General features: G+C 39.0%; 1 protein-coding gene across 4 annotated transcripts in view; it reads right to left on the bottom strand.

Moving 5' to 3' along the window:
• The window catches only part of DENND6A (DENN domain containing 6A), a 68774-nt gene that overhangs the window by 4456 nt on the left and 39267 nt on the right, over positions 1–25051 (bottom strand). For 3 of the 4 annotated variants that reach the window (XM_054479672.2, XM_063661045.1, XM_063661046.1), the window contains 9 exons: positions 16468–16590; positions 15811–15906; positions 11911–12005; positions 4796–4861; positions 4649–4713; positions 3345–3434; positions 1010–1063; positions 801–910; positions 510–612 (listed from right to left, as the gene is read on the bottom strand). In XM_054479672.2, the coding sequence (XP_054335647.1) occupies positions 510–612; positions 801–910; positions 1010–1063; positions 3345–3434; positions 4649–4713; positions 4796–4861; positions 11911–12005; positions 15811–15906; positions 16468–16590 (802 nt within the window). The remainder of the gene's footprint in view (positions 1–509; positions 613–800; positions 911–1009; positions 1064–3344; positions 3435–4648; positions 4714–4795; positions 4862–11910; positions 12006–15810; positions 15907–16467; positions 16591–25051) is intronic. The other variant, XM_054479673.2, reaches the window with a different exon arrangement.

Below are 25051 nucleotides of genomic sequence, written 5' to 3'. Positions count from 1 at the left end.
CTCTACCCAGTAATGTGCTGGTAAATATTTAACAAGTGGTTCTCCAAAAGAGGTCTCTGGTTTGTAGCATTTGCCAATTTCTATGGTGTAGTACTCCATAACTACACCATAACTGTAGGCTATTTCAAGCTGCCAAACAGGCCACTGAATACAGAGCTGAGAAGAGATGTGCACAGTTGGCTCTTGTGAGCCAATGCAAATGGACTCCAGCACACTGTTGGCTCCACTACTTAGCAGGGATGTGATCTGAGGCAAGTCATTTAACTTCTAAGCCAAAAGTTTCCCATGATGCAGTTCATAACACACCTACCTCAAAGAATCATTGTAAAGATTAAAGAGATTATCTATATAAAGCCCCTATACTGTCCTTGGCACATAGCACATGATCTTTTCTAGTCATCATTACTATTTATAAAGAGTGGATAAAGGGTACAATCTTCAACCTCTAAGCATAATTATCTTTATTTTCAACAGTTGTTAATCATTACACAAACACACAGTTTTCGAACCTCTTCACAAAGAGCTTCTAGATGGAGTGCCTCCAATTTTTGGGTCATTTCCTTCCTCCGGGTCTTAAACCAGCCATCAAAATTTGGAGACTTTAGGAAATGCCTATAAAAATACATTTTAAAAAAGTAAAGTTTGATTATAACTTATTTCCTTTCCTCAATACCTTTCCTAGTCAGAGAACCATGTCAAACTTCAGAATTTTTTAAAAAGAATAAGCTTAAGTTTAGCTTTTTGTTTTGTTTTTAAATAAAGCACGACACATGGGTGTAAAACAGGTAAAAAAGACTAACCGGTAAAGTCCAATCCAATCGCCTTTTATTCTAGAGGTTAGCTGAGGTCCTGTTTTCTCAAGTGTTTTCATAAATTCTTCTGGAAGAAACTGTCTTAATTGAGGTGGACTCTAGAAAACAGGACATATAATATTTAGAAATTAGGAGTGGATATGTTCACAGAAGTTAATACAGTTAGAGGACCCAAATAGATTTGAATATATTCATACCTTCCATGGGGAAATACTTTTCTGCAAAGGCATCAGGCTTGCCACATATCTTTCCTAAAACCAAGAAAAAAGTTAATAAAAGGAGTGTTTTCAAAAATATTTAAACAGACCTACTTAAAAGGAATGGGTCTTTTAAGTTTTTAATCATATGCCCTTTCAATGAACAGCAACAACTCCATCACTCCCCACGAGATATAGCTAAATTTAGACTGACTTGGGAAGTCAGATTTCAAATAAAAATTCAACTAAATCTTGGATAAACCAAGGGACTACATTTTCTTTTTTCTTTTTTGAGACAGAGTCTTATTCTGTTGCGTAGGCTGGAGTGCAATGGCATGATCTTGGCTCACTACAACCTCTGCCCCCCGGGTTCAAGCGATTCTCCCACCTCAGTCTCCCAAGCAGCTGGGATTACAGGTGTGCGCCACCACGCCTGGCTAATTTTGTATTTTTAGTAGAGATGGGGTTTTACCATGTTGGTCAGGCTGGTCTCGAACTCCTGACCTCATGATCTGCCCGCCTCAGCCTCCCAAAGTGCTGGGGTTACAGGTGTGAGCCACTGTGCCCGGCCCTTTTTTTTTGAGATGCAGTCTCACTCTGTTGCCCAGTGGCATGTGGCAGTGGAGTGCAGTGGTGCTATCTCAGCTCACTGCAAACTCCGCCTCCAGGGTTCAAGCAATTATCTGCCTCAGCCTCCCGAGTAGCTGGAATTTCAGGAACCCGCCACCACGTCTCGCTAATTTTTATATTTTTAGTTGAGACACGGTTTCACCATCTTGGCCAGGCGGTCTTGAACCCCTGACCTCATGATCCACCTGCCTCGGCCTCCCAAAGTGCTGGGATTACAGGCGTGAACTACCGCGCCCAGCAACGCAGTCCATTTTTTAACGGTAATAGTTAACCTTACTGAGTAACTATAGGCCAGATAATGCACTCAACATTTTACATGCATGATCTCTTGTAATCCTTGGAATGATCCTAGGTGGTAGGTATTATTGGGAAACTGAGGCTTCTTCAAAAGGCTAAATAACCTGACAAAGGTAATACAATTTAGACTTGAAATGAGGTCTACTTGACTTTGGTCTCTGCTCTTTTTTTTTTTTTTTTTTTTTGAGATGGAGTCTCACTCTTTCGCCCAGGCTGAGTGCAGTGGCGCGATCTCAGCTCACTGCAACCTCCACCTCCCGGATTCAAGTGATTCTCCTGCCTCAGCCTCTACAGCAGCTGGGACTACAGGTGCGTAGTTGGCCATGCCTGGCCAATTTTTTGTATTTTTAGTAGAGACGGGGTTTCACCGTGTTAGCCAGGATGGTCTCGATCTCCTGACCTTGTGATCTGCCTGCCTCGGTCTCCGAAAGTGCTGGTATTACAGACGTGAGCCACCACACCCAGTCCATGCTCTTTTTTTTTAAGAGAGTCTTGCTGTTGCCCAGGATGGAGTGCAGTTGTGCAATCACAGCCTACTATAGTCTCAAAGTCCTGGCCTTAATCAATCCTCTCACCTTGGCCTCCCAAAGTGGCAGGCTTGAGCCACTGTGCCCAGCCTAGTCCATGCTCATAAGCACTACAGTAAAGTTTATTTATTCAAACAAATAGATTTAATGGAATAAATAAGTTGACACCCATAGACCAAGAAATAATATTTCTTTCTAAAATATAACAGCAAAGATCTCCAGGATGCCCTATATAATATTCATAGATATATTACTTTATATTAATAACTGCAGAAAGTTTCTCTATGATGCAGTCTCCAGAGCAGAGCCACATCATGGTACTCCCTATACTTTAATATGACATCCTTCTGAATTTCTTAGAATAACCACATTGTCTAGTCATTTATTCCATAAATATTTGAGGGCTACCATATGCCAGTCTGATGAATTAATAACGAGCAAGACAGATATAGTCCCTGTTATCATAGAGCTACAGCCTCATAGACATTATATCAAATTGTATTCAAGGTAACTATCAGAGAAAGAAGCTCTACTATAATCTTCTTTTAAGGTGAAAAATGTAGTAACTACATAACATTTCATATGAAGTATATCATTTAAGATTCACAACAGTCTTGAAAAGGTACTTAGGAAAATGGAATCAGCCACATTTCACAGGTGAGAAAATTGAGGGTCAGAGAGAGGGAGTGGCTTACCAAAGTTGAACAGTTAACACTAGAACAAATAATCCAGGTCTCTTGCAAAGGGGTTTATTTTTAATCACTAAATATACCAGGCTGGCAAAACACACAACTTAAGATATGGTTTTGGAGGGCGGGAAAAACATTTATATACCCTTCACCAAATCATTAAATTATGCAAAAATGTATTTATTAACTTACTAATGGAATGATGAAACTTTGTGTCAGTTCCAAAAAATAGCGTCGAAGAATAACACTTTGAGCCTCAGAAGGACGTTTCTGTTGTACACCCTTAAAAGAGGAAATAATGAGAATCTGTATTCTAGTGCTGGAATATAAAACAATGGATAATTATCACATTCAATTGCTATGTAAATATACATTTATACTTGATATTTAAAAAACTAGAACTTCACCTTGAAGTAATTTAATGTGAAGTTCATTGTGCAATATCCTGTGAAAATAATCTTTACCAGAGCAAAACATAAGAGTTCTTAGCTTAGGGAATACTGTTCATCCCATACTGTGAAAATGTGAGTTCACAGCTGGGCACCGTGGCTCATGTCTGTAATCCCAGCACTTACAGGTGAGGTGGGTGGATTACCTGAGGTCAGGGGTTCAGGACCAGCCTGGCCATCATGGTGAAACCCCGTCTCTACTAAAAAATACAAAAATTAGCTGGGTGTGGTGGCGGGCACCTGTAATCCCAGCAACTTGGAAGGCTGAGACAGAAGAATTGTTTGAACCCAAGGAGGTAGAGGTTGCAGTGAGCCGAGATCGTGCTACTGCACTCCAGCCTGGGCAACAAGAGCGAAACTCCATCTCAAAAAAAAAAAAAAAAAAAAAAAAAAAAGTGAGTTCGCAATAAAGACAATCTTTATTTTATATTTGCTATATTATACTATTTACATTTTTTAAAAAATGATAACAATCCCCTACTGTTAGATGCTACCATGGTAGAATCTATGGCTTTTTCACTATAACTTCCAAGTTTCTAGAAAGACTGACACTCGTGTGTAGCTACAGCCCCAAATTCATGCCCATATTGTTGCTGACTTAGTCTCCTGATTTTCATAAAACTTTGAGTCAAAAAAGAGACCCCGGCAGGGCATGGTGGCTGACGCCTATAATCCCAGGACTTTGGGAGACCGAGGTGGGCCTATCACTTGAGGCCAGGAGTTCGAGACCAGCCTGGCCAACATGGTAAAACCACGTCTCTACTAAAAACACAGAAATTAGCCAGGTATGATGGTGCACACCTGTAATTCCAGCTGCTCAGGAGGCTGAGGCATGAGAATCACTTGAACCCAGGAGGTGGAGGTTGCAGTGAGCTGAGATCATATCACTGCACTCCAGCCTGGGTGACAGAGTGAGACTCTGTCTCCCAAAAAAAAAAAAAGGAGAGATCCTATTTCACATTAGTATACATAAAGGACATATTGCCTAACTGGATATTACATACCTGAACAAGGAAATTTAAATTAATAATATGAGCAACTAATTACCTTCTGTAATTGTTTTATGATCTCTTCATCTCTATTTAAATATGGCTTATATGAAGTATAAACTCCTAAGAGCAAAGAAAAGAAGGTAAACAAAAAAACCCCAAGTACCATATAAATATATATTTAAAAATCAATAAAAGTCAATACCAGGTTTGGAATCCAGAGTCTTTAGATTCTTCAGTTTTTTCACTTTAACCTGCTTAGGAATTTCACCTGAAGGAAGCAGCATAAAGATTTTTATAATTATTCTAATCATACATATTACAAAATTGGAACTTTATAAGATTTATAATCTGTTTATTACTTAAGTATGTTATAATGAAAGCATTCTTAACATCTATTAATATGTTAAGGGTTCATTCTTGGTATTTTAAAACTGGATAACAAGAATACTGGATTACTACAACAGTACAGAAACAATTCATGTAAATTATATAAAATGGATATTTGATCTTTCATTAATATCTATCGTTACTTCAATTTTTCCCTTTTTGTCACTCAACCTGTAATTTAAAATCTATATGCCAAATACAAAAAACTGAAAATTTAGATGCTGAATAGGAATAAAATACCCTTTAAGTATAAATGGAATAGAGAGCAATTCTTAAATGACTATGCAGATGTAGTCTTCAAGGGTTTGTGGGGTTTTTTTGTTTTGTTCTGTTTTGGTTTTGATGCCTCCTCAAATTCGGCTTTTCCATTATAGAAACTTACACTGCCAGCAAGTGGTGATGGTGTGTGCAGCAACCACAGGTCTGAGCCACAGATGGACAGGACTCCTGAGCAGGCTGCTATGTTGAATAGCTTGTGTAGTATATGCAGGCCCTGGTCTTAGGGTCAAAGAAAGCTAACACCTAAACAACCCTTATAACAGGCAGAAAAATGCCTCAAGGTACACACTTAAAAGTGTCATGAACAAACCTAATTTCAAAGATTTTCTCCACCCTCCCTCTTCTCTGCATAAGGGTTAAAAGAACCTAAGAACTGAAAGACAATCTAGAGATTATATTTATAGAGATTATAATATAATTCAAGCCTCTAAATTCACAAAATACCTTTGTTTAAATAGTTACATAGATCAAACTGCTAATTGTGGTATATCTGGGGGTGAGATTTTAAGAAAAAGGAACATTTTCCTTTGCAATCTTATATTGCTAAAAAATTTTAAGAGTATGTATTATGATAAAACAGCTATTTCTATAAACTTTTTACTTTGAAATACAGTTGAACATTGAACAGCATGGGTTTAAATTGTGCATATTCACTTATACATGATTTTTTTTCCTGCTTCTGCCACCCCTGAGTTAGCAAGACCATTCCCTCCTCTTCCTCTTCAACCTACTCAATGTGAAGGCTATGAGGATGAAGACTTTTATGATGATCCACTTCCACTTAATGAAGAGTCAATATGTATTTTATCTTCCTCATGATTTTCTTAGTAACATTTTATTTCCCCTAGCTTACTTTATTATAAGGATACAGTATATAATACATAAAACATACAAAATGTGTGTTAATTGACTGTTTATGTTATTGCTAAGGCTCTGATCAACAGTAGGCTGTTAGAACTTAAGTTTTGGAGGAGTTCAAGGTATACATAGATTTTCTACTACACAGGAAGTTGGCATTCCTAATCCCTGTGTTGTTCAAGGGTTAACTGTAATTTCAATCTTGCAGAGAAGCTGCCAAGTAACACAGTCTATAAAGGAAAGAGTGAAAGAGATTAAAAGAAAATTAGTCTATACTCCAAATGTGTCAACTGCCCCAATAATAATTTTAAACAGATACTTGTTAAAAAAGCAGTATCATGGATACACAGACTTATTTTTTCATTGATTCAGTAAATATTAAGTAAATGCAAGATACTGGCAATACAGAAACAAAACAGCTAATTACCCATATCATGAGCCACAGTCTAACAGCAAAATATGATACAGAGAAATGACAATACAGAGGAAAAGGTGCTAGGATAGAATTATGAACAAGATACTATGGAGACACAGAAGAGTGTCCTGGCCAAAGAGGAGTAAGAAAATTATTGAGGATTCCTAAAGGAGGTAACATTTAAGCCAACTTGTAAGAGAGATAAAAAGTTGGCCGGGTGTAGTGGCTCACACCTGTAATCTCAGCACTTTGGAAGGCTGAGGCGGGTGGATCACCTGAGGTCAGGAGTTCCAGACCATCCTGGCCAACATGGGGAAACCCTGTCTCCACTAAAAATACAAAAATTAGCTGGGCATGGTGGCACACGCCTGTAGTCCCAGCTACTTGGGAGGCTGACACAGGAGAATCACTTGAACCCAGAAGGCAGAGGCTGCAGTAAGCCGAGACTGTGCCACTACACTCCAGCCTGGGTGACAGAGCGAGACTCTGTCTCAAAAAAAAAAAAAAAAAAAGTTATCCATAGGAAGGAGAAAAGGCTTTTTGAGTAAAAAGTTAAATACAGAAGCATGAACATGTTGCTTACAGAGTTGCAGATAATGGTAAGGACAATAATAGCCACCATTTACTGAAGATGTCCTCCGTGCCAGTCTCTGGTCCAAGAACACTGCACAAATTATCACATTTAATCTTCACAATAAGAATTTATTTATAATGCCCATTTCACAGATGAAGAAACTAAAGCATGGGCAGAACTTGATATTTACCTGGTATGCACCAGAACCAGATGGTTACTGCCATCATTCATTCTGATTAATGAGTGCCCTATTAAGACAGGTTGTTAGCTCTGTCATAACTAGACACAGAGGAACATCTTGTCAAGGATGTGGGTGCACTAAAACTAGGTACAATCCAGAAAAAGCAATCCCTTTATATCAGGAGGAATGATCCTTCTGCAAGGTTAACACTAAATATATGTTTCTGGTAAAGTTTCAGGACACAGGAGAGCAAAATCTTAATTCTGCTGTGCCTTCCCTCTTGGTCCTAAAGAAGATGCTTTTTTCTCTAATTTTACTGACCCTGCCAGATTTTTTTTCCCTTGTAGAACTCACAGTGTATCTCAGGTTTCAAAGCCAGAATCCTGAGCAGGGCTGTGTTGCACAACTTGTGCAGCATTTGCAGTGGGCCTGGCTGTTTTTTAACTCAACAAGCAGAAAAATACTCCAAGATATAAACCACTCATAAATTAAAAGATATATGAGATTTCATGACTATGACACCAAATATACAAGCAATACAAGGAAAAAATAAATAAGACTTCAAAAAAAAACAGAAGAAAAAAACAGAAGAAAACAAAAAAAGATAAATAAGACCATTAAATTATAAACTTCTGTGCACAGGCTGGGCGCGGTGGCTCACGCTTGTAACCCCAGCACGTTGGGAGGCTGAGGTGAGTGGATCACGAGGTCAGGAGTTCGAGACCAGCCTGGCCAAAATGGTGAAACCCCACCTCTACTAAAAATTCAAAAATTAGCTGAGTGTGGTGGTGCACACCTGTAATCCCAGCTACTGGGGAGGCTGAAACAGGAGAATCACTTGAACCCAGGAGGCAAAGGTTGCAGTGAGCCAAGATCATGCCACCGTACTCCAGCCTGGAAGACAGACCAAGACTCCATCTCAAAAAATAAATAAATAAAATAAACTTCTGTGCATCAAAGGACACCATCAAGAGAGCAAAAAGACAATACAAAATAGAAGAAAATATTCACAAAGCATATATCTAATAAGGATTACTATTCAGAATATATAAAGAATTCCTATAACTAAAAAAAAAAAAACCCATTCAAACAACCCTATTAGAAGTGGGCAAAGGACTTGAGTAGACATTTCTCCAAAGAAAATATATAAATGGCCAATAAACAGGCTGGGTGTGGTGGCTCACGCCTGTAATTGCAGCACTTTGGGAGGCCGAGGCAGGTGGATCACCTGAGGTCAGGAGTTTGAGACCAGCCTGGCCAACATGGTGAATCCCCGTCTCTACTAAAAATACAAAAATTAGCTGGGTGTGGTGGTACATGCCTGTAATCCCAGCTACTTGGGGGGCTAAGGCAGGAGAATTGCTTGAACCCTGGAGGTGGAGGTTGCAGTGAGCCAAGACTGCGCCACTGCACTCCAGCCAGGCAACAGGGTGAGACTCCGCTTCAAAAATAAATAAATAAATAAATAAATAAAATGGCCAATAAACAATGGAAAGATACTCAATATCACCGATCATGAGGGAAATGAAAATGAAACCCACAATAAAATACTAACTCATGCCCATTAGGATGGCTACTATCAAAAAAAATGGAAAATAACAGGCCGGGTGTGGTGGCTCCCACCTGTAATCCCAACACTTTGGGAGGCCAAGGCAGGAGGACTGCTTGAGCACAGGAGTTTAGGACCAACAACATTGCAAGATCCTGTCTCTACAGAAAAAATAAAAAATTAGCCAGGTGTGGTGGCGTGAACCTGTACTCCCAGCTACTCGGGAGGCTGAGGCAGAAGGATCACTTGGGCCCAGGAGTTCAAGGTTACAGTGAGCTATGATTGTGCCAATGCACTCCAGCCAGAGCAACAGCACAAGACCCTATCACAAAAAAAAAAGGGAAAATATTTAAATACACATTTCACCAAAGATATATGAATGAAAGGAAGTAGATGAAAAGGTGCTCACCATCATTAGTCATTAGAGAAAAGCAAATTAAAATCACCATTTCAAAAGTTCTAGAATGGCCATAATGAAAATGACAACATCAAATGTTGGCAGAGATGTTAAGAAATAGGAACGCTCATACATTGCTGGTAAGAATGTAAACTGATGGGCCACTTTGGCAAACAGTTTAGTGATTTCTTAAACAGATTTATCAATTCATGCTGCTCTACCAATGATTTTGTGCAAAAGTTATCTACCTACATCTAGCAGACAGACTTCTTCCACTGGAAACAGAAAACAATCAGTAGTCTACTACATTATAATTAATAGTCTAAATTAGTAGGCCCAAACCATGAAAATGTCAAGATTAAATTAAGCTTTAAAAAAATTTATCATGTCATCTCATATCCAAGACTCTAGCAACTGTTGTTCTCTGAACTATCATTAATACTCAGACAGAACAGTAACAGAATGGCAGGAGACCATGCCATTTACAGAGTACCATGCATCAGGCACTGTGTTTAATCCTCCTAGCAGACAAAAAATTTGAGGCTTAAAGATGCTATTCAGCCTATTAGCACACAGTTCTGATTGCCAAGGTGAAGCTCTTTGCTTTTTCCTCTATTTCATAAGGCTTCTAAAAATTTCAGTAAGACTGAGTCCAGAATTTGTAAACAGTACTATTTAAAATGTTATCCTTGATTCTAATACTTCCATTTAGATATATGTATATACCAGAAGGAAAATCTTGTAAAATCAATTTATTAAGTCATGTTTTAAATATATATCTATGTATAACAAAAGGAACAAGTTTTAAAAGTAGTGGCTGCTGGCCAGGCGCAGTGGCTCAGCCTGTAATCCCAGCACTTTGGGAAGCCGAGGTGGGTGGATCACTGGAGGTCTGGAGTTTGAGACCAGACTGGCCAACATGGTGAAACCCCGTCTCTACTAAAAATACAAAAATTAGCCAGGCGGGGTGGTGGGCGCCTGTAATCCCAGCTCCTTGGGAGGCTGAGGCAGGAGAATCTCCTGAACCCGTGAAGCAGAGGTTGCAGTGAGCCGAGATCATGCCACTGCACTCCAGCCTGGGCGATAGAGTGAGACTCTGTCTCAAAACAAAAAACACCAAAAAACAAAAAAGGTAGTGGCTGGGAGTGGTGGCTCACACCTGTAATCCCAGCATTTTGGGAGGCCAAGGTAGGCAGATCACCTGAGGTCAGGAGTTTGAGACCAGCCTTGCCAACATGGCAAAACCCCGTCTCTATTAAAAATACAAAAATTAGCCAGGCACGGAGGCGGGTGCCTGTAATCCCAGCTACTTGGGAGGCTGAGGCAGGAGAAACACTTGAACCTGGGAGAGCCAAGATAGTGCCACTGTACTCCAGCCTGGGCAACAGAGTGAGACTCTGTCTCACAAATAATAAATGTAGTACATTATAAAGTTATTAGAAAATAACTTTATAATCCCAACTATTTCAGTGGAAAATTCATGAATGTGCATTGTCATGTCAGAGAGATGTCTTCCACTGGAAAGAGAAAATAGTCAGTAGTCTGCTACATTACAATTAATAAAATAGTCTAAATTACTATGCCCAAACCATGAAATAAATGTCAAGATTAAATTAAGATTTAAAAAATTTTCTCATATCTTCTCATACACAAGACTCATGTCCTTAATTAATGTACCATTTAGTTGTCATCTAGGTTAACAAAACTTCCAACCTCAGAATTCATATACTTAAACATCTGTTAAACTCCTACCATGAACAAGGTACTGTATGTCTTTTCCATATGAAAAGACACTGTGAACCGCTCCCTATATCAATAACCTGTGCTACACGGACATACACTTGTTTTGAGACCTAGCTGAGTATTCTGTGGTAAGTCGGGAATAATTCTAGTTTTCTATAAGGTTTTACTCAAGCAGTATTGGAAAGTTCTGTTTTATTGGGCTTCTATATATATAGAAAGTTCTGTTTTATTGGGCTTTTAAATATACACATTATATATTTAAATATACATTACATATTTAAATATATTACATATTTAAATATATTATATATTTACATATTTAAATATATATTTATATTCAATATATTATATTAAAATATATATTTAAATATAATATACTTAAATATATATTTAAATATATATTTAAAAATATTATTTTTAATATAAATTTTATATTTAAATATAATATATTTATATTTTTATTTTAAATATTTTTTATTTATAAAAATAAATATTTTATAAATATAATATAAATATAACATAAATATAATATAAATATCAATATAAATTTAAATATATAAATATAAATATTTAATATTTAATATAAATATATATTTAATATTTAATATAATATTAATAGTATATTTAAATATATTTAAATATTATATAAAAATATATTTAATATATATAAAGCTAACATTTTTGAGACTTCATTTTACTATAATTCACTCAATGTCTATAACACTGTAAGTATATTTTTGGTAGGAGGACATGACAGATTATACATATTATAAGAGCCTGCATATTTTAGTGGGAAATTAGCAAGAAATTATATTCTTCTCCAAAGGCCTTGAAGAAAGCTGCCATCAACATAAAAAATAATCAAGGATGAAAAGAAAGAAACCTGTTCAGCAACACTGCACACTAAAAACAGAACACCAAGTTTATACTTTACCTGTAGGTTTAAGGTCTCCTATTCGAATAATGTGTGGCCAGTGCTGGAGTGTCTTAGCAAAAAAAGGGTTGGTTACTCCTAATATAACTGAGGGCCTATAAAAAACAAAACAAAACAACACAAAAAAGGTGAGAAAAAGATGAATGTTAAATCAGTGAAGAATAGTTTACTTTTTTTTTCAATGAACAATACACAGATTGCTTTTTCCTTTATTCAACACATTACATATCAACTACATGCCAGGCAACACGTTTTACACTAGACATATAAAGATGAAAGGACACGGTCCTTCCAACAGCACACAGGAAGATATACACACCCAGTTATGATGCCAAAATTAGAAGACAGTGAAGGTGGTTTAAAATGCACAACAATCGGCCAAGCGCAGTGACTCACACCTGTAATCCCAGCACTTTTGGAGGCCGAGGTGGGCAGATCACGAGGTCAGGAGTTCGAGGCCAACCTGGCCAACATGGTGAAACCCCATCTCTACTAAAATTACAAAAAATTAGCTGGGCGTACTGGCGGGCACCTGTAATCCCAGCTACTCAGGAGGCTGAGGCAGGAGAATTGCTTGAAACCAGGAGGCGGAGGTTGCAGTGAGCCGAGACCGCACCACTGCACTCCAGCCTGGGAAACAGAGTGAGACCCTGTCTCAAAAAAAAAAAAAAAAAAGCACAATAATCACAAAGGAAAACCTATGTCTACCAGGGGATTAAAGGACAGCCTCACCAAAGAGATAATATTTACAGGAAGACATGAAAGATGAGTAGGCGTTTTTTGCCAAGTGGATGAGAGAGGGAAGAGTGATGCAGAACAAACTATGTGCAAAGCAATGAAGTGACATTATGGCCTGTCTGTAGAACTACACAGAGTTTAGCATTCCTGGAGCAAAAGCAGAAAGGATGAATAGTCAGAAATGAGAATATTGTTGCCTGATCATTAGTACCATGTTAGTATGCTAAGAAGTTTAGATGTTATCTTACAGGCAAAGGGAAACTACTAGATAACCAAGTGGAGGAATGCCGCATGAAAGAAAAAGTGCTTATTAGAAAGATCAATCGGCCAGGCGCGGTGGCTCACGCCTGTAATCCCAGCCCTTTGGGAGGCCGAGGTGGGCAGATCACCTGAGGTCAGGAGTTCCAGACCAACCTGGCCAACATGGTGAAACCCCATCTCTACTAAAAATAAAAATTAGCCAGGTGTGGAGGCAGGCGCCTGTAATCCCAGCTACTGGGAAGGCTGAGGCAGGAGAATCACTTGAACCCAGGAGCTGGAGGTTGCAGTGAGCCAAGATTGCGCCATCACACTCCAACTTGGGGGACAAGAGCGAGACTTCGTCTAAAAAAAAAAAAAAAAAAAAAAGATAGATCACTCTGGAAGAAATTTGGAAGTTATCTTATGAGGAGAGAAGGGGTTGAGGGAAAAGCAAATTTGGATATGCAAAACATGAGAGGCAGTAAGACTGGAAAGGGAGCTACAGAAAGAAGATAAGAAATGTAATCAGAGATATTTTAGGATATCAAACTGACAGAATTTGGTAAAATTTAATGTGGGGCATGTTACGAAGGAGAAATTTATGACAAGGTTTTGAGAACTAAGTGAAAACTAATGCCATCCATGAAAAGAAAGAAGAGGTATGAGATTAGGGGAGAAAAGAGGGAGACAAAAATAATTCAGTTTGCACATGTTTAGTTTCAGATGCCATTAAGACTTCTATCTTCTATGGTGCAATGTGCTTAAAACATCCCCCTCCTCCCACAACACACACACACGCCTGGTTATATAGGTCTGGACCTCACAGAGATATTGCTAGAAAGACATATTTCGGTCATTAACATGGGGTATTAACAAAAGCCATGGGTACAGATAAGACTGTACAGAAAGGGCCAGGCACGGTGGCTCACGTCTGTAATCCCAGCACTTTGGGAGGCTGAGGCGGGTGGATCACTTGAGGTCAGGAGTTCGAGCCAGTCTGGCCAACATGATGAAACCCCGTCTCTACTAAAAATACAAAAATTAGCTGGGTGTGGTGGTGCGTGCCTGTAATCCCAGCTACTTGGGAGGCTGAGGCAGGAGAATCACTTGAACCCAGGAGGTGAAGTTTGCAGTGAGCTAAGGTCATGCCACTGCACTCCAGCCTAGGCAACAGAGCGAGACTCTGCCTCAAAAAAAAAAAAAAAAAAACTGTACAGAAATAATTATCAGTCTGGGCCAGGCGTGATCGCTCACGCCTGTAATCCCAACACTTTTGGGAGGCCAAGGTGGGCAGATCACGAGGTCAGGAGTTCAAGACCAGTCTAGCCAATATAGTGAAACCCTGTCTCTACTAAAAATACAAAAAATTAGCTGGGCGTGATACTGTGCACCTGTAATCCCAGCTACTTGGGAGGCTAAAGCCGGGAGAATCACGTGAACCCGGGAGGCAGAGGTTGCAGTAAACCAAGATGGCGCCATTGCACTCCCTCCTGGGTGACAGTGCCAGACTCCGTCTCAAAAAAAAAAAAAAATTAACAGTCTGAAATCAGAACTCAGAACACAATACCTAGCAAACACCAACATTTAAGGGATTCGTAGAGAAAAGAAGTCTGCAAAGAAGATTGGGATGCACCACAAGACAGCCCAGGAGAGAATGGTATTAGAGATTTAAAAAAAAAACTTTTTTGAGACAGGGTCTCACTCTGTCCCCCAGGGCTGGAGTCCAGTGGCATGATCTGAGTTCACTGCAACCTCTGCCTCCTAGGCTCAAGCCATCCTCCCACCTCAGCCTCATGAGTAGCTGGGACTACAGACGCATGCCACCACATCCAGCTACTTTTTGTATTTTTTTTGTGGAGACAGGGTTTTGCCATGTTACCCAGGCTGGTCTCTAACTCCTGGGCTTAAGTGATCTGCCTGCCTCGGCCTACCAAAGTGCTGGGATTACAGGCATGGGCCATCATGACCGGCTGGTGATTAAAATATTTTTAAGGTTAAAAGTGTAAATGTTACAAGAAGGAAGAGGTGGCAGACCACCCTGGGTAACAGGGAAGGGAGGGGAGAGGAGAGGAGGGGAGGGGGAAAGACAGAAAGAAAAGGAAAAACAGGGCAATGATATGCCCACTGGGTGAAACAGTGAGAAGGGTCTTGATGATTTGGCAAGAACAAATTCGGTGAATATGAAGAAGTCAATCCGCAGTTGACTAGAAGCAACCAGAAAATCAGGAAGTGGAGATAGTACATGCAGATTTTTGTTGTTGCTTTAGAAATCTAGCTGTAAAAAGAAGGTGAGCGATAGAGCAAGAGCTAAAAGGGAAAGGATAAGATTATTTTTTCTTTTTACAGATTGAAAAGATTTTTCTTAAAGAAGTAGAATTGAAAGTACAACCCAGTGGCTATTAATGACAATATAGCTTCCATTAATAAATAAAATCACGTGGGCTGGGCGTGGTGGCTCACACCTGTAATCCAGCACTTTGGGAGGCTGAGGCAGGCAGATCACAAGGTCAGGAGTTCGAGATCAGCCTGATCAACAAGGTGAAACCCCGTCTCTACTAAAAATACAAAAATTAGCCGGGCGTGGTGGCGCATGCCTGTAATCCCAGCTACTCAGGAGGCTGAGGCAGGAGAATCTCTTGAACCCAGGAGGCGGAGGTTGCAGTGAGCCGAGATCGCACCACTGCACTCTAGCCTGGGCGACACAGCAAACCTCTGTCTCAAAAACAAATAAATAAAAATAAATACATAAAATCACTCAAATAAGGTACTAACTCTTAAAATCTAAAATTATTTCCAGCAGCTCCTCAAACTTTCCTTTTATAAGATCATTCTGCCTATAAGCTTTTATTACCAAAAATAATTATACACAATTTTGGTTATAAAGGTAATACCTGGTCAATAGAAGTTATTCTGTTTACTTACGGAGCTTGGGTACGGGTAGTATATTCTTTGAATTCACTATCATGAATAGTGAAATAAGGTCGGAAATCACTGAAGTACTTTAATGGAGAAATACAGCTGTGGAGCAGGAAGAACATGTAAAATAAAGGACACAGAAATTAAAGGTCCTAATCTATAACTAGAAAACATCTATACAAATGGTATACACACAAAGGGATACTTTGTTTATTTTAATAAATGGTAAACTCATTTCACAGAATTAGAAAGACAGATATATGTAATGTGAAATGGCATACTGAAAGAACACACTGGGTTTGGGGCAGAAGATGCAGTGAAATTCTGGCTCTACTGTTCACTAGCTATGTGCCTTTGACTCTATACTGATCATTCACACAAGTAATATTTATCAAGGAACAACTTCATGTAATGAATCAATGTGCCTGTCACTCAGAACAACAAAGGCATGGTTCTAGCCCTCACGGAGCCTGAATCAATTTTCTCATCCATAAAATGGTGCTATAATAAGCATTACCTTCTGATAGGGTTTTTGCATGGATCAATGCAATAATGGGTGGGGAAAAATACGACAGGTGGGAAGTGCTGCAAATATCACCAACAGGTTAAGTTCTGCAGCATCCAAAACAAAAAAAGCCAGAAATAGTAACCAAATAGACTCACTTAACAAGTGCCAATACAGTCTCTGATGATTCCGATGGTGATGGCGCCATAACCACAAGTGGCTCCCCCAATAGCACCAGCTCCCAGAGCATCTGACTATGAAGGAAAACTGGGCAGAAACACCTGAAAGGTGATGCACAGTAGAAATATTTTTTAATGTAGCCAATCCTGTTTTTAAAATTCCTACATAATCTTTCTAAAAACTCCACATTGATATAAATTCTTCCTGCTATTTGTATCTTGATCTGATACACAAATTCATTTAGAATATGGTGATGTATAGAGACTAAGTCCCTTTTATCCACACAAAAATATCAATTTGACTCATCCTAATTTTTACAAAATTAAATGTAATATATTGACACACAGAGTAACTGACAATAAAAGCATATAATTCTCAAATTGTTGTACCATATGATAGATCTATTTTATCAATATTGCTTTGATACTTTGAATTTCAATCCTAAATATTTTTAAGCAAACAAGAAAAATTAATTTTCCAAGGGCACTTATTGGATATACTTAACTTAAAACCCAATACTTTTGACATTAAAGAATGATGACAAATCACAAGGGGGAGTGCTAATGCTGAACAAGAGCGAACCTCCTGGGCAGATACTCCCTCTACAGAAGTGCTGAGTATTTTTACAGCAGCCTTGGAATTGGGTGGAGGCCTGTTGGGACACAACTCTGCTAGTATGTTACCAGGCCTAAGACACTTGGTAACTTTCACTTATTTGGGAATTTCCTCCTGGCTTGGTAAAAATTTTTCCTAGTAGATTAGGGGGGAAAATCTTATCTATTTATGAAAATCACAACCAATCCACTCAGTTGAAAAGACACACATGCAATAAAAAGGAAAGAAAAATCAAACAATTAAGTGCAAAAATATGCAACAAATTATGAGATGGAAATTAGGGGAGTTAATTTTAACTATTCAAAAACAAGATAAGTGCCACAAAAGAAACAAACAACAACAAAAAAAACCAGCTCATGGTTAAGGCAAAGGAGCTCTTCCTCTTCCCTTCCCAAACAACTCAGTCCTAAAGCAGAACATGGTAGGTATCTCTGCCAGGAGGGAAAGAGAGCCATATTGACCAGGGAGGTGTGTCAGAGCTTATGTAAGGTAAGGTGGACATCTACACGCAGATAGTGGCCTACTGTGGAACTGCTGGAGCCCAAATGTGGTGAGGAAGGTATACATGTGTGGGGATTATTTGGTTTCAGTTCACAGAGCCCAGGAAGCACAGACGGGTAGCCTGATGAGTAGCATCAAAGACAGAATGAGTTGAGGAGGTTGTCACAATGTGGGACCACCTGGCATAAGGTGTCAGAGCAGAGAAATGAGGGTATCTCCATGGAGAAGTACCCTGGAGTAGGGTAAGCACACAAGCAGGGTAAGGAGGGCATTCATGTGAGGCTTGACCTGGTGTTGAGAGTCAGAGCCCAAAAAGGGGAAGATGGCACCCACTTGGAGACGTGGTCTAGTGGGACAGAGTAACCTGAATGAGACAGGAGGGTATCCATGGGGGTGGGGGTGGGGGGTCAATCCAACAAGAAGAATCAGAGAGTGAGCAGGGTAAGGAGGGTATCCATGCAGAAGGGAAGCCAGGTGTAGAACGTCAGGGCCCAGTGGGAATGAGAAAAGTATCAGTATGGGGGACAAAGTTGCAGCAGAGTCCTAGCCAGAGCAATCAGACAAGAGAAAGAAATAAAGAGCATGCAAATTGGTAATGAGGAAGTTAAACTGTCACTGTTTGCTGATGACATCATATACCTAGAAAACCCTAAAAACTCATCCAAAAAGCTCCTACAACTGGTAAATGAATTCAGCAAAGTTTCCGAATACAAAATTAACGTACACAAATCAGTAGCTCTCCTATATACCAACAGCAACCAAGCTGAGAATCAAATCAACCCCTTTTACAATAGCTGCAATACATAAAATAAAATACTTAGGAATATACTTACCCAAGGAGGTGAAAGACCTCTACAAGGAAAATGACAAAACACTGCTGAAAAAAATCACAGACGACACAAACAAATGGAAACACATCCTATGCTCATGGATGGGTAGAGTCAATATTGTGAAAATGACCATACTGCCAAAAGCAATCTACAAATTCAACGCAATTCCCATCAATGCCCTCCTTACACTGCTTGTTCCCATCATTCTTCACAGAACTAGAAAAAAACAATCCTAAAATTCATATGGAAGCAAAAAAGAGCCTGCATAGCCAAAGTAAGACTAAGCAAAAAGAACAAATCTGGAAGCAATACATTATCTGCCTTCAACCTATACTGTAAAGCCATAGTCACCAAAACAGCATGGTACTGGTATAAAAATAGGCATATAGACCAATGGAACAGAACAGAGAACCCAGAGATAAAGCCAAATGCTTACAGTCAACTGATCTTCAACAAAGCAAACAAAAACATGAAGTGGAGAAAGGACACCCTATTTAACAAATGGTGCTGAGATAATTGGCAAGCCACATGTAGAAGAATGAAACTGGATCCTTCTCTCTCATCCTTTACAAAAACAAACTCAAGATTAATCAAAGACTTAAATCTAAGACCTGAAATCATAAAATTTCTAGACAATAACATTGGGAAAAAACCCATCCAGGCATAAACTTAGGCAAAGACTTCATGACCAAGAACCCAAAAGCAAATGCAACAAAACAAAGATAAATAAATGGGACTTATTTTGCTTCTGTACAGCAGAAGAAATAATCAGCAGAGTAAACAGACAACTCACAGAATAGGAGAAAATCTTCACAATCTATACATCCAAACAAAGGACAAATATCCAGAACCTATAAGGAACTTAAATCAGCAAGAACAAACAAACAATCCCATCAAAAAGTGGGCTAAGGACATGAATAGACAATTGTCAAAAGAAGATATACAAATTGCCAACAAACATTAAAAAATGCTTAACATCACTAATTATCAGGGAAATGCAAATCAAACCCACAATGCACTAGAACCTCACTCCTGCAAGAATGGCCATAATCAAAAAATCAAAAAATAATAAATGTTGGTGTGGATATGGTGAAAAGGGAATACTTTTACACTGTTGGTAGGAATGTAAACTAGTACAACCACTATGGAAAACAGTATGGAGATTCCTTAAAGAACTAAAAGTAGATCTACCATTTGATCCAGCAATCCCACTACTGGGTATTTACCCAGAGGAAAGGAAGTCATAAAAAAAAAAAAAAAGATTCTTGCACATGCATGTTTATAGCAGCACAATGCACAATTGCAAAAATATGAAACAAGCCCAAATGCCCATCAATGAGTGAATGAAGAAAAAAAAAAAAATATATATATATATATATACACACACACATAGTTGTGTGTGTGTATATACATATTTGTCCCCCATGCTAATACTTTTCTCATCCCCCCTGGGCCCTGACATTCTACACCTGGCTTCCCTTCTGCATGGATACCCTCCTTACCCTGCTCACTCTCTGATTCTTCTTGTTGGATTGACCCCCCACCCCCACCCCCATGGATACCCTCCTGTCTCATTCAGGTTACTCTGTCCCACTAGACCACGTCTCCAAGTGGGTGCCATCTTCCCCTTTTTGGGCTCTGACTCTCTGTTTTTATATATATATATATATATATATATATACATATATATATATATATATATATATACATATATATATATATATATATATATACATATATATATATATACACACACACACACACACACCATGGAATACTACTCAGCCATAAAAAGGAATGAAATAATGGCATTCAGAGCAACCTAGATGGAATTGGAGGCCATTATTCTAAAGTAACTTAGGAATGGAAAACCAAACATCATATGTTCTCACTCATAAGTAGGAGCTAAGCTATGAGGATGCAAAGACATAAGAATGATACAATCAACTTTGGGAACTCAGTGGGGAAAGGGAGGGAGGGGGTGAGGGATAAAAAGACTACATATTGGGTACAGTGTACATTCCTCGTGTGATGGGTACATCAAAATCTCAGAAATCATCACTAAAGAACTTATTCATGCAAACAAACACCACCTATTCCCCAAAAACCTTTTGAAATAAACAAAAAACCTAAAAAAAAAAAAAGTTGCAGCATTGATTACTAACAGAGGTACTGATTAAATCAGTTAATAAAGAATAATTTAATATATTATATGAGTGTGTATACACGCATTTACATATATACACACACACACACACACACACACATACATACATACACACACAAATCCTAGCTTTGTCCACTCGAGAGGGTCTAAAAGCAATGATATCTCAATATCAATAAGCACACCAAGTGCCCAGATCTTGTCTTCTAAATCTTATTCTCTGCTAAAAAGAACCAAGGCTTTTTAGAGAAATGGCTGGTTCTAGGGCTTGGGAAGAGAAAATACAAGATGATCTGGAACCCAAGAGAATGGAAAACATGTCCACACAAAGACATATACACAAATGTGGACAGTAGCATTATTCATAATAACCAAAAGTGTAAACCATCCAAACCTGCATCAAAAGGTGAATAGATAGACAAAATGTAGTATATCCACATGGATTTTTTTTTTTTTTTTTTTTTTTGAGATGGAGTTTTGCTCTTGTTGCCCAGGCTGGAGTGCAATGGCATGATCTTGGCTCACCACAACCTCCGCCTCCCAGATTCAAGCGATTCTCCTGCCTCAGCATCCCAAGTAACTGGGATTACAGGCATGTGCCACCACACCCGGCTAGTTTTGTATTTTTAGTAGAGATGGGGTTTCTCCATGCCAGTCAGACTGGTCTCGAACTCCTGACCTCAGATGATCTGACCACCTCGGCCTCCCAAAGTGCTGGGATTACAGGCGTGAGCCACCGCACCTGGCCCATCTGCATGGAATATTATTCGACCATTAAAAAAATGAAGTACAGACAGTCCCCATGTTACAATAGTTCGACTTAGAATTTTCAACTTTATGATGTTGCAAAAGCAGTACGCATTCAGTATGCTCCTCAACATATGACAGACTTACCTCCAGATAAGCCCATTGTAAACTGAAAATATCAAAAACGCACTTTCAACTTACAATTTGCAAACTTACAATGGGTTTAACAGGACATAACCCCCTCGTAAGTCTAGGAACATCTGTACTGATTCATGATACTGCACAGATGAACCTTACAAACATTATTCTGGGTGAAGGAAGACAGACACAAAAGGTCACATTTTGTATGATTCTAGTTAAATATAATGTCCAAAATAGGCAAGTCCATAGAGACAGAAAGTAAGTTAGTAATGGCAAGAGGCTGGGAAGAAGAGGGAATGGGAACTGCTAATAGGTACAGGGTTACGTTTTGAGGTGATGAAAATGTTCTAGAATTAGCAGTGATGGTTGCACAACTTTGTGAATATATTAAAAAACTAGTGAATTGTACTTTAAAAGGTTGAATATTGTATGATATGATAATTACAAACCAGTTTATTTAATTACCAAAAAAAAAAAAAAAAAGATAAACCTGGAATATCTCACACCAGAAAGCAAGAAAGTGTTCAAAGAATGACAGAGATATGGCAAAAGAACATAGAAGCCAGCCTGTAGTAAGTTCTCACTGGCTAAACTGGGACAATCTGAATATCAAAATAGGTAATAATGGATTAGAATCCACTGAATAAAACAAGAAATCAGAGTCCAAACAGACATATAAAAATAGTGTGATGATTTAAAATATGTCCAGGCTGTGCATGGTGGCTCACTCCTGTAACCCCAACACCTAGGTGGGAGGGTCACTTGAGGCAAGAGTTTAAGACCGGCCTGGGTAACACAACAAGACACCCTCTCTACAAAAATAATAAAATAAAAATAAAAATAAATAAATAAATAACATCTGTCCACAAATTCTTTGACACTCCTTTCAAAACACGGAGCCTAATTCTCCCGTTCTTGAGCGCGGACTGGATTACTGGTTTGATTGTAATTAACAGAATACGGTAGAAATGACAATGTACAACTTTGAAGGCTGAGTCATACAGGACACTGTGGCTTCAGCCTTCTCTCCGTGCTTGCTCTGGGAAAAGTTAGCTCCATGTTGTGAGAACATTAGGCAGCCCTATGGAGAAGTCCATAAGGCTAGGGATGAGACCTCCTAACAACAGCCACAGAGAACTGCGATCGCCAGCCAACAGCTGTGCGAGTAAGCCTTGTAGGGAAGCAGACTCTCCAGACGCCTATGTCCAACTGACTGAAACCACAGATAACAACTTGACTGCAACCACATAAAAAACTCTGAGCCAGAACTACCCACCTAAGCAGCTCCCAGATTTCCAACCCTCAGAAACTGTGTGAAATGTTTGTTCTTTTAAGCCTAAGTATTGGGATAATTTGTTACACATCAATAAATAACATATACAGTTTCAAATATCTCCCCCCAAAATATCTAATTACAAAAGAAAAAACAATTAACTTTATCAGTGGAGAAGCTTGGAGGATACCACATTAATCAAGTGATCAAACTGAACATCATCAATAACAAGTCAAGCTCAACTTGTGTGCCACCTCCTGACAGATGCAGAGCCTCAATCTAATCAGGAGTAAATACCAGACAATCCTAAACTGAGGAGTTTCTGCAAAATAACTGTCCTGTAATCTGCCAAATATCAGGATCATGAAAGTCAGAGACTAAAGAACTATTCTAGGCTGAAGACGACTAATGAGATGTGACAGCTACATGCAACAGATGATTCTCAACTAGACATTATTGTAACAACTGGTAACATTTGAACTGGTCTTAGTATTAGATATTAACTTATCAATGTTGATTTTACCAATTTTGATGGTTGCGTTGTATACTTGTTTGTAGGAAATAGACTCTAAAGTATTAAGGGATGACAGGGCACCAAGTCGCCAGCTTACTACCAAATGGTTCGGGAAAAAAGTCTTCTGCATTGTACTTGCTACTTTTCTGTTGGTTTGTAAAAATAAGCAAAGGAAAAATGAAAAAGGCCTACATGAAAACATCTGACCAATTGACTTTAATAATGGGATTCCTTTAAGGCACCAAATTGCAAATTATTGTCTTTCAAGTATATTAATATATTATTAGCAAAGGGCACAAATAGAAGATAGGAAGTATAGTTACAAGATCAATCATTCTTTGAAAGCTTTGTATTATACTGATAATATGTTATCAAAGCTGTTTTTTTGAGTGGGAGGTAAGTTTTTAATATTCAGGGAAGGAAACTTCTCTCGAACTAAAAAATATTAGTAGTAGGCCGGGCACGGTGGCTCACGCCTGTAATCCCAGCACTTTGGGAGGCTGAGGCGGGTAGATCGCGAGGTCAGGAGATCGAGACCATCCTGGCTAATAACGGTGAAACCCCGTCTCTACTAAAAATACAAAAAATTAGCCGGATGTAGTGGCACAAGCCTGTAGTCCCAGCTACTCGGGAGGCTGAGGCAGGAGAATCGCTTGAACCCAGGAGGCGGAGGTTGCAGTGAGCCGAGATCGCACCACTGCACTCCAGCCTGGGCAACAGGGCAACAGAGTGAGACTCCATCTAAAAAAAAAAAAAAAAAAAAAAGGTAGCGCGCACCAAATTAACTGCAGTATAGGATTACTGAAATGAAGGTCTGTAAGGAAATCACTGGGTCTTTTTTTTTAGTACCACATTTATATTCCCATTCTGGAGTACCATGCCTTTATGCTAAGCTCCCACCACCAAAACAGCCATGCCTTGGGAAAATAATTAGAAATTCACTTCTTTTTTTTTTTTTTTTTTTTTTTTTGAGACGGAGTCTCGCTCTGTCGCCCAGGCTGGAGTGCAGTGGCACAATCTCAGCTCACTGCAAGCTCCACCTCCTGGGTTCACGCCATTCTCTTGCCTCAGCCTCCCGAGTAGCTGGGACCACAGGCGCCTGCCACCATGCCCGGCCAATTTTTTTTTTTTTTTTTGTATTTTTAGTAGAGACGGGGTTTCACTGTGTTAGCCAGGATGGTCTCGATCTCCTGACCTTGTGATCTACCTGCCTTGGCCTCCCAAAGTGCTGGGATTACAGGTGTGAGCCACCGTGCCCAGCCAGAAATTCACTTCTAAGAAATAAACAGTGGTTTCAACCTTTTGAGTAAGATATAATAGGTTATTATAATCTGAAACCTAAACCCAAAGGAAATTAACATGTGTCAGATAGCATCAGATACATTTTATGTGGTGACAGGCTTTCTCAATCTCTGAAACATAGAAACAGCTATAACTGTTGTCTACTCAGCCAATGCGGTAGAAAGCCAAAATAACTTGTTTCTCAAGTCACAATAGGGAACAGGGGAGAGAAGCAGGTGGCAGGAGGTGATAACTGATGTGTCTCTCATTGTACTAGGAACAAATAGCAAATATCATCAGGTAAAATGTCCCTGACTCTAAGGCAAGAAAATGTCTATTTCTTCCAACAGAAAACTGCCCTTCAATTCTAATCTCACCTCAAAAACAGAATGAGGAAACTATTTCTGTGATCAAGAAAGCTGAAACCAAAGGCGTGGTCCATGGAATAGACCTTGACCTAGTGAAAGGAGCGCCTACACTCAACTGTATCTCTGCT

This window comes from Pongo pygmaeus, chromosome 2 (assembly GCF_028885625.2).
Source record: "Pongo pygmaeus isolate AG05252 chromosome 2, NHGRI_mPonPyg2-v2.0_pri, whole genome shotgun sequence".
In the NCBI taxonomy this organism is placed as follows: domain Eukaryota; kingdom Metazoa; phylum Chordata; class Mammalia; order Primates; family Hominidae; genus Pongo; species Pongo pygmaeus.
This window is presented reverse-complemented; position numbering and strand designations above follow the sequence as displayed.